The 14,901-nt window shown below is 36.5% G+C and overlaps 1 protein-coding gene across 16 annotated transcripts in view; it reads right to left on the reverse strand.

Moving 5' to 3' along the window:
• The window catches only part of Dlgap1 (DLG associated protein 1), a 364,173-nt gene that overhangs the window by 199,516 nt on the left and 149,756 nt on the right, over positions 1-14,901 (reverse strand). For all 16 annotated transcript variants that reach the window (XM_076836478.2, XM_076836479.2, XM_076836477.2 and 13 more), the window contains one exon: positions 4,278-4,455. In XM_076836478.2, coding sequence (XP_076692593.1) covers positions 4,278-4,455 — 178 coding nt within the window. The remainder of the gene's footprint in view (positions 1-4,277; positions 4,456-14,901) is intronic.

Raw genomic sequence — 14,901 nt, forward strand, 5'->3', positions numbered from 1 at the left:
ATGAGATAAACAAATTTCCAACTCTCTTGAGACTGAGTTTCATAAATTAAAAAGTGATATTCCTTATACTGTTGATGTAAATTAATGAGATAATATGCAAAGCTCCTAGCCTATATCAGGTAACCAATAAGTGCAACTATTATATTGTTATTTCCATTGTTAATACTACTGAGAGTAGCAACAGTGTTGCCACCAAATACTAGCAGGTACTGAAGTAATTAACCAGTTAGGAGTTGGAATACTTGGGTTTTCTGAAAGGTTCTGTAACTGTCTAGCTGTGTACCATAGGCAATCCATCTGGGTCTCTACTCTTACACACACACACACACATTGAATAGATATTCTAAGTCAAAAATCATAGGTAAATTGCTGGTTTTAATGCTAAGCACAAACCTCCCTAGTTACTGCATTAATTTTTTTAGAAAAATGATGCAGTAACACAACATGTTGCCACATAAAATATATCTGTGGGCTTCTATTTGGTATTCTAGATGTGGATACTAAGGATTTAGATATAAAATAAGTTAAGACATGAATTAATTTTGAAATGATGGCTGTTAAATGAAATAGTGTGTAAAACCCCAATATTCTATAATTCTTTCTCAAATCTTACTTTATGTAACCCCTATTTTATTAGATGTATAAAGTATAGAAAAGAGTAAACATGAAAAGATGCTATTTCTCCTTTATCATCCAAGCACAATTTTTGACTTCTTTAGATTATGAATGACAGAAACAATTTAATTATTATAGATCAATTCTTTGACTTACAAAATTTTACTTTGATCCTGTGAGGAGTCTTTGATGATTAATATGTGAGGTTTTAAACAGAAATAGGATCTAATATACTTAAATTTGATAGTATTCTAGCTTCTAATGATGTATACAAGAGGATATCTCTAATATAATAAAAGCCAATACTTTTTGAAAAGTCTAGAGTATGTGTATGATTATATTGCTTCAAAGAGGAAACTATCCTCCTCTGTATAATGATAATACTTCATAGGAAATATGAAATTATCCTTAAAGTTTTAAAGATACATTACTAGAAATTGAATATGGTGCTAAAAAGATATGTCATTAGTATCCAATTAGGATGCCCCCCCCCTTTTTTTTGTTTTACTAAAGGCCATATGACTAGATCATGGAATTGCAGTACTGACCTCACAGAGCATTAATGTTCTCTTGTGCCTGTGTGTTATTCGTTGATACCTTACTAAGCTACCACTGGGAAGCGGTGTTGTCCCAAGGAAGGTCAGAGCCACAGCACAAGGACTCAAAGCAGACAGCAACAAAAGCACAGAGTCTTGCTGGAGGATAGAAATTATATTTTCCCTTGTTCTAAACATGTTAAGGTTATGAAAATTATAAATGTGTGTAAGTATTTTTCCCAGAAAAATTTTAAACCCACTTATGCATTCTGCTTGTATGATAGCTAAATTTAAAGACTATTGTATAGTTCTCAAAAACTATGTGACCACTAGGCTGTGTAGAATAAAGATGCTTCAAGAAGTTTTAAATATTATAATATTTATTATTAGAAATGAGGACAAGTCTAAATTGCACCAAAATGATGCTCCACCTATTTCCTTGAGATTGGGATAGATAGTGTGTATCTTGGCAAGGATTAATTAGCACTGATAGTGTGAGTTTCTTTTTTAACAATTTTCTTTTGGCACCAGGGATTGAACTCAAGGGCACTTAACTACTGAGCCACATCCTCAGTCCCTTTTATTATTATTATTTTAATTTTGAGACAAAGTCTCTCCAAGTTGCTTAGGGCCTTGTTAAGTTGCTGAGGCTGGCTTTGAACTCGTGATGCTCTTGCCTCAGCCTCCCAAGCCATGGGGATTACAGGTGTGTGCCACCACAGCTTGAGATTTCTTTAAAGGAAGGAAATGTATGGTGGCTCACTGTTGGAATCCCACAGGCCAGCTTTCCCTGGTCCTCTCCCTGCCCTGCCCTTGGAGGCTGATTGTGGACCTTCACTTGCACTTCATGATTCTATTCAGATCGGAAATCTCTATTTTGATGGCAGAAACAAAGTGAGAGCAGTGGTCCTATTCTAGGGTTATTCTCACAGTCAGATACTTCAGCGACAAGTCTACTATTTCATCATTTCTTTCCTAAGTTCATTATTTGTTTCATCCATGTAAGTACCACATTATGTCACCACCACCACCACCACCACCACCACCACTGTCACTGCCACCACCACACTATACTACAACTGTCATAGCTGTCACTACTACCACTGTAATTATCAATACTACCACCACCACCATTACCACGACCACCATCACTACCACAAGTGTTATCACCATCACCATCATCACCATCAACATTGTTATCACCATCATCAATAGCACCACACTATACCATCACCACTTCACCAACATCAGCACTAATTTTCACTGTGATGATCACAATGTCTTCCAAACCAGCCCCTGCCTCTAGCCTTTCATCCTCTATCTTTCCCACATTTTGTTCCCAGATTAATGATCCCACATAAAAGTTCTTATAATACCCATTACCTGTTTAAAAGCTGATGTTTTATTAGTCTTCATTATTAAAGGCCAATTCATTTCTGTTTTTTTTTTTTTAAAGTGAATAAAGTCCAGTTCTCTGGACCAGGCATATAAAGCCATCCATAAAAAAAAAAAAGTGTCCAGAACAATTTTCAGAATAGATCTCCCAATGCTGTCTCTACAATTATTCTAAGCTCCAGCAAAACTAAAGCACTCACTCTTTCCTGAATATGCTTTAGGTTAGTATTTTCCAAAGTTCAGATCAAATGCAATGCTATTAGAATCACTTTGAATATTTATTAAAATGTGATTTCCTGGACCCCATTCCTAGAAGCTTGCTCCTGGGTCCTTACCATCTTTTTGTTAGCTTTGGGATGTAGTGGCCAATTTTATAGCCCCAGGGAAAGTCCCATTTAAACCTACATATCTTACAGGTATGTTTCTAAGGACTACTATTTATAAAAATATAAAGCAATTGGCATAGGGAGTTCCTAACAAAAAGTGTCTCTTACTCAAGAGTGTTTTTAAAAGAAAGAAAGAAAGGAAGGAAGGAAGGAAGGAAGGAAGCAAGGAAGGAAGCAAGAAAGGAAGGAAGAGTGTTTTTGTGGTGGTCAAGAAGATAATGTTTGTTATGGAACATTCATGTTTTTTATATGCCCTCCATTAGGCAGTCAACCTCTTGAGTATTATGTACGCTCATCCTTGGATAACTTGCAAAATCTGGCCCAGTGTTTTGCTCAAACAATATTGGCTGAATTAATGATAGGGTGTTTGTTATTATTATTATTATTTTTTGTTTTTTGGTACTAGGAGTTGAAACCATGGCTGCTTTACTACCGAGCTACATTTCTAGTTCTTTTTATATTTTTATTTTGAGACAGGATCTTAAGTTATTCAGAACCTTGTTAAATTATTGAGGTTGTTCTCAAACTTGAGATCCTCCTGGCTCAGCTTTTCTATTTGCTAGGATTATAGGTGTGCACCACTGGGTCCAGCTGTACAGTGCTTATTTTTAAAAACTGTACTGTGACTTTATATACAGAGCCTAGTCTAAGGTCATTAAAAAAAATACTCTTCTTGAGCTAGTTCAATGGTAGAACACTTGCTCAGAGCCTATGCAAACTCCTGTATTCAATCCCCAGCACCACAAACAAAACAAAACAAAAAACAAAACAAGAATACCCTTCTTTATGCCTCAAGGAGGGAGCCTCAAGGCACTTTCTGTTCCTCTGGGAGCCCCTGAATACTGCAGGATCAATTCCTCTGAGTCCCAGGTTTTCTTTTCCCCTGAGCCAAGTTCAGTCTTTTCAAATACTGAGGCTTTTGATGGGAGAACCTCAAGAGTTTTAGCTGAATAGTTTGGATGCAGTATTCAGTCATCTGTATTGAGTCTTCACCTTGAGTCTTGGTTACCAATTCGTCACAGCGGGGGCTCTCATTATCAAGACACAATACCCCTCAGGACCCAATTGAGGTAAATGGGTCACATGTTGCTTCCGTGGGCCTGAGTCCTGTCTTGTGACCTGCTCCATACTTTAGTACTTTTATGATTAGACACTGCCTTGGTTTTGTCAGTAGCATCTGTCCTGAACATGTGCATACTCTTTTACAGCATGTGACTGGACCACCGGTCTGATTCATCAATGATCTCCTTAGGGAGTGACCACATTTCCATCTCCGGTTCCCTCAGTTTTCACTAACCCTCTGCAGCTAAAGGCTCCTGCCCACCACTGATCTGATGGGGCTTACCTGGCTAATGGTGCTCATAGCTCGCATGTAGCTCTCATTCCGGGAGCGGAACTTTGGTGATGTGAGCAGGCCTGCAGGGTCTAGGCTGTCCAAGCTTCGGTTGATTGACACTTCACTGACTGCCCTCAGGTAGCTGTGACTCCGGATCTGGAGTTTGGGTGAGTGTTCATTGGAAATCCTGGAAGAGAACAATGGAAGAGGTGTATATTCCCAAATGCAGACCATGATAAGATGCAAAACTACCATTATTTATGTATCACCCTAAATAACGCAGATGTCCTCCTAAGGTTGCCCTGTGACTTCCCATGGTGTCTCAGATCTTCACCCCCCTTCCCCAGGTTCATGTTTTTGTTTTCCTATTTCATTTTTAAATTTTAACTAAAAAATTTAATAAACATATAGTGATTTTACATATTTAGGGGGTATGGGATGATATTTCAATGTATATATACAATAGGTAATGATCAGATAAGGATAACTGGTATATCTATTATGTCAAACATTTATAATTTCTTTGCATTGGGAACATTCAGAGACCCCTCTACTAGTTATTTAAAATTCACAATTAATTGTTGTCAATCATAGTTACTCTACTGTGCTATAGAGCATTAGAAGTTATTCATCCTATCCAGCTGCACCATTGTATCTGTTAACCATCCTCTCTTCATACTCGCTACCCTTTCCTTGCCTCTGGCAACCACTATTCTGTTATCTATTTCTATGAAATTAACTTTTTTAGCTTACACATATATGCGTATTTCACTTAATACAATCTCCTCAAGTTCCATCCAGGTTGCCATAAACGATAGGACTTCATCCTTTTTTATGGATGAATAATGTTCCATTTTCTTTATCCATTCATCCATTGATGGACACCTAGGTTGACTTCATATCTTGGCTATTGTGAATAGTGCCACAACAAATAGAGGAATGAAGATGTCTCTCTTCACGGTACCAATTTCATTTCCTTTGGATATATATCTAGTAGTAGGATTTACTGGGTCATATGGTAGTTTTATTTCTAGTGTTTTGAGGAAACTCCATACTGTTTTCCATAATAGCTATACTAGTTTACATTCCAATAATAGTGTGTGAAAATTTCTCTTTCTTCACAAAAGAAACTTTTTGACAGGAAACCATTAAGATCTGATGATATTGAGAGCAATTAAAATTCTTTTATTCTTTCAACCATGAAACAATCTTCCTATTCACATGGTCTTAGGCATCCTAAGGATGGAGATAATAGCAATAACTCTGCTGACCAGAATTCTGAATTGTGTAAGGTACAAGATTTCCTTTGCATTTCTTTCTTTCTTAGGGTCCTCTTTTTTGCTCTTGGACTCTCTAGTAACAGCCAGAGGTCTGGACCTGAATCTGTGGACCCATTTACTCTCTTTCTCTCTTATCTATCCACCTACCTTGCTGCTTATCTATCTCATCTTCAACTCTTTCATATAATTGAGCTTGAACTTAGTGAACAGAATTGAAATCTTAGCCATTAAAAATGCACACATCTCTGAGTCTTGATATATAGTGACAAGTCTTTACATACTTTGTATTCTTTGGATTTATTCCAAAGACTATAAAAGTAGGAAATGCTCATTGAAAAGAGCAGCCTATACAGCAGTACATAAAGCAGAAAATGGGTCTCTTTCTCCCTGTTCCTGCCTCTCAAATTCCACATCCTTTAGAGAACTTGCTATTCATAGCAGTTTGATATATATCTGTTCCTCATTTTTTCTATAAATATATAGAAATATATATTTAGAAATATATATATATATATATATATATATATATATATATAATTTAATTTATGTTTTGTTTTAAATTTTGTTTTTACATGGAATCAGGGTGATTTTTCTTTATTATTGTTGTTACTATTATTATTATTGTGGTGCTGGGGATTGAACCCAGGGCCTTGTATATGCGAGGCAAGCACTCTACCAACTGAGCTATATCCCCAACCTGATGATAATGATGATGATGATGATGACAATGATTATTGGTATATATGGTGCTGGGGATTGAACCCAGGGTTTCACACATGCTAGGCAAGAGCTCTATCACTGAGATACATACCCCCCACTTTTTAAAATTTTTTTTTTATACATGTACACAATACCTTTATTTATTTACTTTTATGTGGTGCTGGGGATCGAACCCAGTGCCTCATACATGCAAAGCAAGCGCTCTGCCACCGAGCCACAATCCCAGCCCCTCCAGCCCTTTTTATTTTATTTTTGGGACAGGGTCTCACTAAAAATTGCCCAGACTGGCCTTGAATTTGTCATCCTCCTGCTTTAGCCTCCATGGTAGCTGTACTTACAGGTATTATGTCACCATGTTCAGTAATTTATTAAAATTTTAAAATTTTGATTGAAATATTGATTGCATCTAAAAGAATTAAGGTTGATAAGAAAAGAGATGCATATTCAATACAGATATTATTTTTTATCATTGACCTTGGAATCTAGCTAATGGTATTTGAAAATGAAAAAGAAATAGGAAATACAAATATTGCAAAGGAAGACAAATTTTGAATATTTACAGATTATATAATTAGTTATCTGAAAGATAAAAGAAAATTGACAGAAAAAATCAGGAAAATTAATAAGAGAGATCCTTGAGGTAGTTACATACAAAGTCAAAATAAACAAGCATCTTTTCTATATACTTCCACCACCAAATAGAAAATTTAACTTAAAAATCTCATTCAAATTGAAAAAATATAAAATAAATAGAAATTATAAGAACTAAATATACCAGAATTTTATGAAGAAAATGATAAAACTTTATGGAAGGCAATAAACAAGGACCAAGTCATGCAACAAACAAACAAAAACACAAACAAATAACTTTCCTGGGTGGAAATGCTCAATTTTGTAAAACTTTAAATTTCCCCTAAATTGATACATAAATGTAATGCAATTGCAAGAAAAATCCCCATAGAGTTACTTATTGGGATGTAATAAATTCATTTAAAAGTGTACATGAAATTCACAGAAGCACTTTATATATAAGTTAAAGATGGAAATAATACAAATGTCCATAAGTTGATGAACTAATAAAATGAGGTACAATTGCACATTATTTAGACAAGAAAAGGAATGAAATATTGGCATGGGCTACAGATGGAGTGAACTTTGGAAAAATCAGGCTAAGTAAAAGAAGCCAGTCCCTGAAGACCACATATTATATAATTTCACCTCTATGAAATGTCCATCAAAGACAAATCCTGTAAAAGTACCTTAATGGTTGCATAGATCTAGGTGGAGAATCAATGGGGAAGATGGTGGTAGAGGGGTGTTTATCCATTGGATCTGGAGTTTCTTTCTGAGGTGAGGAAATTGTCATGAAATTGACAGTGGTGATGGTTGAAAAACTTGAATATATTAATCTTATTGAATTGTGTGTTTGATTTTTTAAATATATATATTTTTTAGTTCTTGATAGACCATTATTTTATTTCTTTATATGCGGTGGTGAGAATCGAACCCAGTGCCTCCCACATGCCAGGCAAGTGTGCTACCACTGAGCCCCAGCCCCAGCCCCAGCCCTTGAATTGTGTATTTGAAATGGGTGAAATGAATGGTATGCATATTATAGTCTCAATAAGGTTGTTAAAAGCCTCAAAATAATCAGATTTCCTTATGAAGAGAGCTTGGAGAGTGGGCCAGACTAGGGAAAGAAAACCAGTCAATGTGCTTGCAATATTGCAATAGTCTAAACAGGTGATAAGGACTAGTATCAGGGATACTTGAGAGGAACACTTAAGTCTGAGAATCCACATGAGAAGTGGATGTCGAAGACAGGTTAGAAGGTGGGGGTTCAGAACAGTTTGAAAATAAAAATAAAAAGACAAGAGGTTGAATGCCCTCCATCAGATCTCCACTAAACTTTATAGCAACAGAGATAAAAACTGTGTGGTGTTGGTAAAGGAACAGGTAAATCAGTGGAATAAAATAAGGACATGAAAAACAGATTCAGATAAGTGTTTGAACTCAGTATATTGCAAAGATGGCAGTTGAGATAGGTGGAGATGATATCAAAGATGTAATAATGAGTTAAACTAGTTGTGCATCCATTTTGGGAAAAATGGATCCCCTACTGTCTATGTAGATTAAGCATAAAAATATTAAAGACATTCAAAGTTCTCTAATGTTATACAGAAAATTATGTCATATAATTGTAATTTCTATACTTAAAATTTAAAAACCTACCAGAAAATTATGAAAACAAACAAGAAATCTTTATGCAAAGCAATATGACAAAGACAGATTTTAGAAGCATGATGTTAAACCTGGAAACCATTACAAGAAAGTCTGACAAGTAGAATTTATAAAACTTTTGTTTAGGGCTAGGGGTGTGGCTCAGTGGTAGAGTGCTTGCCTAGCATGTGTGAGGCTCTGGGTTTGATTCTCAGCACTACATAAAAAATAAATAAAGGTATTGTGTCCATCTATAAAAAACAACAACAACAAAACAAAAAATAATTTGTTCAGCCATTAACAAAGTTAAGAGTCATTGAGTAGGAGAACATATTTACTGTACTACTCAGTATAACAAAAAGGGTTCACATTGTAATAACTGAAGTAAAAAATTAACAAAAATAATGCAATTAACTCAACAAAAATGGACGAAGGCTCTAGAATGGTCATCAGAAAAATAAATACATAAATTCACAGGAAAGTAAATTAATATGCCATCAAACACATGACAAGATGTGCTAATAATTAGAGAAATGCTGATGAAAAAATGACATATGTTTATAGATCACATCCCATGTCCATGTTCTCAGGTGGTAAAGATATTTCAAATGTCCTCTTAGCAGCAATGTATAAAACTTTATTTATTTATTTATTTATCTATCTATTTATTTATTTTTGGTATAGGGGATTGAACCTAGGGACACTTAATCTCTGAGACACTTCCCCAGCACTTTTAAAAAAATTAAGTTAGAGACAGGGTTTTGTAAAGTTGATTAAGGCTTCGTTAAGTTGCCGAGGCTGACTTTGAACTTGCATTTCTTCTGCCTCAGCCTCCTGAGCTGCTGGGATTACAGGCATGGGCCACTGTGCCCAGCAAACTTTACCTATTCCTAAAACTTATGTGGAATCACTTCACTACAACAACTGAAAAAGAAAGTCTCAATAATACTAAAACCTGAGAATTTGATTAGCAGTCACCCCCCCCCACTTGTACTGACAGAGGAACCAAATTAAAACAGATTTAGAATCTTTATTTGCCCAAGCAAACCTCTTATGCATTTTTACTATTATAAGAAACTGATTTAGAAACATGCTCTATGGATTTTCCAAGTAGCTCTCAAACATGAAAACACCTCTTCCAGGTCAAGCAGATAGTTTCCATATTGTTATGTACTATAAATATTATGGTGATTTACCCTGGGTTGCGTTACAAGTGTCCATGCCCAAAATTCCAAACAACAAATGAAGAAGTTATTTTCTCTTAAAGGTCCGTTTTAGAAAAGGAGAGCCTGGTTTGAAGCACCTGTATCCTAAACTTGATTTCGTCTTAGAACTTAAGAGTTAGATGACAAACATATTTCTTTGGCTATTTTACAAGCTGACCCAGAGCAATGATGATATTGTCAACATAAATGATGATACCATTCCGAATGTTTATCAGGGCAGCAGTGGGGGTGGCTATTTCATAAATGGTGTATATTTTCAAAGGAAGAAGTGAAAGTCTGATGTTTTGAAAATTAAGTGTCTGCTGGCTGAGCTGGGGAAATGAGGCATCGTTGCAACAATCAGTCATTCTGGCCACTTGTTATAAAAAAAAGGCATAATTCCAAAATTTCAAAGTGCAAAATCATTCAGAAGGAATTGAATGGTTCTACTCTGGTGAGTCATTCCTGATGAAATCACACATACTTTAGTAATGCACTAAATATAAGGAAATGAACTCTTTTATCTTAACCACTTAGAGAACAGAGCCCACAGCTGTCAACACGGAGGGGACAGCATGTACCTGTGCTCCTGATGCAGAAATGCTCAGCAAAGAAATACCAAAACACGATGTGTTGATTACTTTATCTTTACTTCAAAAGAAAGTTGATCTGCTCAGAACAAGGGAGGAGTGCATATTTAGAAATGTTCTCAGTTTGGATTAGTTTTTGATGTTGGCCTATTGAATAACACCCATTGTTTCCAATTCTTCATCAGAAATTACTTATGAAGATTAACTTTTACTAGTTCATCAAAACTGAATTGAGATTTTGGCTCTGCTGGACCAGCGAGTCCCAATCATTGTCAGATCCTTTAAGTGCACTAAAGACAGGAAGCCCTAAGGTGATTGTGAAGCTGCTTTTGCAAAGAGAAAATGCAATACTCAGAGCACAAAGCTTTAAGCCAATGTTTCCAAAGAGAAAATGATCAACTTTGTAATATTGACTAAAAATATGACTTTGGGTGATTGGCAGTTTTTTTTTCCTCCAGAGAAGGAAATGTTTTATGATTCCAGATCATTGACTCTAATGGGAGAAGCTCTGAAAGTGATGGGCCATCTTACGGATCCATCTGAACCCTAATTTTTGTTCTTTTTCACTTTGTCTTGACTCTGAGATATAAGGCTATCCCACAGGACCCAGGGGAAACATTTTATTAGGTTAACTTTGCTCTGTTTTGAAAATGAATGTATCTGACCTTGGTCATGACACTTTTATCGACTCATGCCCATAAACATTCAGGGCTTAAATGGAGAGGATCTGATTCCTTGGGCTTCAGTGTGGATAATGGCATTTTAGTGGTAACAGTGCTCAATCACTAGCTTAGGGGCTTAAGCACAGTGTGTTTTATTAGTCAATCTGCTTTGGTAAAACTGAGTCCAATATTATTCTAAGCAATCTCCTGTGTAATGTCTTTATTTATTTATTTTTTGGGGGGACCATAAATTGAACCCAGAGGGGTTTAACCCCTGAGCCTCATCCCCAACCTTTTTTATTTTTTATTTTGAAATAGGTTCTTGCTAAGTTGCTTAGGGTCTCACTAAGTTGCTGAGGCTGGCTTTGAACTTTCGATCCTTCTGCCTCAGCCTCCCGAGTTGCTGGGATTACAGGTGTGCACCACCATACCCAGCTATGTCTTTATAAATGTTTAAAATTTCATGTAAATTGTTTACTTGTGTAGGTATCTCAAGTTATTTCCACCTAATAATCATAGCTGACATTTATCACAGTTTATTAAGCATGTAGCTATTGCTAATATTCCTCTATAGATTAGAGCCCGTGTCTTTGAGAGTCTACATGTTGTTGAAGGTAATTGAATGGAAACTTTGCCTTCTTCCTTCTACATTCTCATGCTCTTCCCGTATTTTATTTCTTTGGGCATCCTACTTGGACTCTTGTTTGGATCCCTCTTTCTCTAATTTGCCCTGAAATATTTTTATCCCCTAAGATATTATAATTTTTTATCTTCTTGCATTACTCCACATTCTCTCCTTGGAAAAATCTCATCTACACAATAGCCTCTATTACCAACTTTTATATTATTTACTCACCCATCTATCTGTGGTCCACAGCTCTCTCCTAAACTTCACAATGAAACTTCCAATGAATGACTGCACATTTCTACCTGGATATTCCACAGGTCCCCCAAACTCATCATGACCTCCAGATGACCCATATCTTTTCCCTCAGAATGGCTTGCTTTCATTTATTCCACAATGAGAAGGAGTGGCATCAAAATCTACCAGCTCAACCCAAGCCAGAGATCCCGGAGTTTATCCTGCCTCCTTTTCTGGACTGTCCAAATCCACTTGGCCATCACCATTCATTTCTCCTTTATGCTTCTTGCATGTATTTATTACAACTGGCTTTCTCTCTTCTTCAGCACTTCTTCTGCACCACCATACCCAGCTATGTCTTTATTCCTGCACCACCATACCCAGCTATGTCTTTATTCCTGCACCACCATACCCAGCTATGTCTTTATTCCTGCACCACCATACCCGACTATGTCTTTATTCTTTATTCACCATACCCATCTATGTCTTTCTTCATTCAGGCTTCATCCTGATTCTCCTAATCAAACTCCCTGCCACCGGTTTTGCACCCTCAAATGCATCTCTTTTCTCCTGCTAGTTATTTTGACCTTCTCCTTAGGTTCCTTCTGTGAATCCTCTGCCCACAGGACAAGGTCTAAAGTCCTTCCATGCTCTTCCAGCCTTACCTTCTGTAACTCCCTCACATGGACTGTGCATAGCCTCATTCTTTGCTTGGCATATCCCCCTTCCTCCTCTTTCCAACCACAAGACTCTCATTCCATCTCATGTTAGCAGGTTACTAGGTGCCAGAACATTTATTGAGGCCTTCTATCTTCAGAAAGCCTCCTTTGTTCTCTCCAGACTAAATGAAGTATTCCTCCACCTGGACCCTGCTGCCTTTTATCTTTCTCTGTTACACACTTGCCCCAGTGTTATTTTATTTTTTTACATGTCTGGGTAGTCTTTGGATTTTTCAGAAGGCAGAATCCTCATTTCATTCATTTTATCACACAGTGATACACTGACACAGAATTAAAAAAAAAAGACTAATGATAAATATCCAACACTTGGTTGAGAGTTTCTTTTATGCCAGTCACTGTGTTCAAATGATCTCATGAAATAGATGAGCAAACGAATAAATAAACAGGGAGGGTAACTCCATGGATCATGGTTCTAGGTGAAAGAGTTTGCCTTTACGAATTTTTATTTCTTTTTTCATTTATAAAAACCTCATAAAGGACTTTTTAAAAAGGTTTATTGTGATGTTATTCATATATCATAAAACTTCCCTCCTTTAGAGTGTGCCCTTTGGTGGATCGTAATATACTTGTAGAATTGCATAGCTATAACCCTGTCTAACTTTAGAACCTTTTCATTATCCTCCCCCCAACAGCCTTGAATCCATTAGTAGTAACTCTCTATTCCTCCCTACCCCACATTTCCTGAAAACCACGAATCTACCTTTTGTCTCTTTACCTTTACCTGTTCTGGACACTATGTATATGGAATCATCCAACCTGTGGACTTTAATTTATACGACTTCTTTTACTTATCATGACATTTTCAAGGTTCCTGTTGCAGCATGTGCCACTACTTCATCCCTTTCTATGCCTTCATTTTTGTGTCAATACATATCACAATTTATCCATCTATCAGTTCATGAACACTTTCTTTGTTTTTGCTCTTTGGCTATTCTAAATAATGCTGTTTTAAAAAGTCACATAAAGGGGGCTGGGGTTGTGGCTCAGTGGTAGAGTGCTTGCCTAGCATGCTCGCGAGGCACTGGGTTTGATCCTCAGCACCACGTAAATGTAAAATAAAGATATTGTGTCCACCTAAAACTAAAAAATAAATATAAAAAAATACATGTACACATTTTATATTGGCATATAAAAGCTTTATAGGAAAACTTACTCAAGATAAAAGAGCAAGAAACTTTTCATTGATGGAGTGTTATGGTTTAGATGTGGTGTCCCCCAAAGGCTCACCGTGTAAGACAATGCGAGAAGGTTTGGAGGAGAAATGATTGGGTCATAGCCTTAACCTAATCAGTGAATCAATCCTTGATGGGATTAACTGAGTGGTAACTGGAGATGGGTGGGGTGTGGATAGGGGAAGTGGTTCACCAGGGGCGTGGCTATGGGGTATATATATTTTGTATCTGGTAAGTGGAGTCTCTTTCTGCTTTCTGATCCTTATGTGAGCTGCTTCCCTCTGCCATATTCTTCCTCCATGATGTTCTGCCTTACTTTGAACCGTGGGGAATGGAACCAGCCTTCTATGGACTAAGACCTTTGCAACTGTGAGTCCTCAAATAAACTCTTCCTTCTCTACAATTGTTCTGGTTGGGTCTTTTAGTTGCAGTAGCAAAAAAGCTGACTAAAACATGGAGTGACTTTATGACTGGCAAAGTAGAAATAATACATTGGCAAAACCAAGCTGAAGGTGTAGCTCAGCAGGGGGAGCACTTGTCTAGCATGTGTGAGGCCCTGGTTTGATCTCCTGTACACAAAACCACAAAAGAAAGCCCGAGACAACTATCTACCTATCCATCTATCACTGATAATTATATAACAAATACCAAAATAGTGAAAACAAAATTTAAAACATTTTCCTGCTTATTTAAATGACAAATGAATAAGCGTTAATTAAAAAACTGTGATGATTTTTGTAAATACAGAAACGCAATTTGCATGATATTAATAGCATTAATGACAAAAGAGGGGGGGTGAAGGGAGTCATATTGAAGCAAAGTTTCTGTATATTACTGGAATTAAATTAATATTAATATGAACTAGATTGTTAAAAATCTTTATTGTAAATTCCAAAGCCACCACTATAAAAACCAAAGGAATTTAAATGTTACACTAACAAAAACATATAGAACATCAAGGAAAGCAGAAATGGAGGAAGAGAGAGGCAAAAGGGACACAAGACACCTAGAAAACCAAAAGCAAAATGGAGAACCTAAAACTATCATGTAAATAGTTGATTAAACTGGATTAAACAACCAGTTAAAAGGAAGAGACTGAGAATGGATAAAAAACAGGATCCAGTTGTGCTGTCCACAAGAGATAGGCCAAAGACTTAAATACACAAATAGGTTGAAAGTAGG

This window comes from Callospermophilus lateralis, chromosome 17 (genome assembly GCF_048772815.1).
Source record: "Callospermophilus lateralis isolate mCalLat2 chromosome 17, mCalLat2.hap1, whole genome shotgun sequence".
NCBI lineage: Eukaryota > Metazoa > Chordata > Mammalia > Rodentia > Sciuridae > Callospermophilus > Callospermophilus lateralis.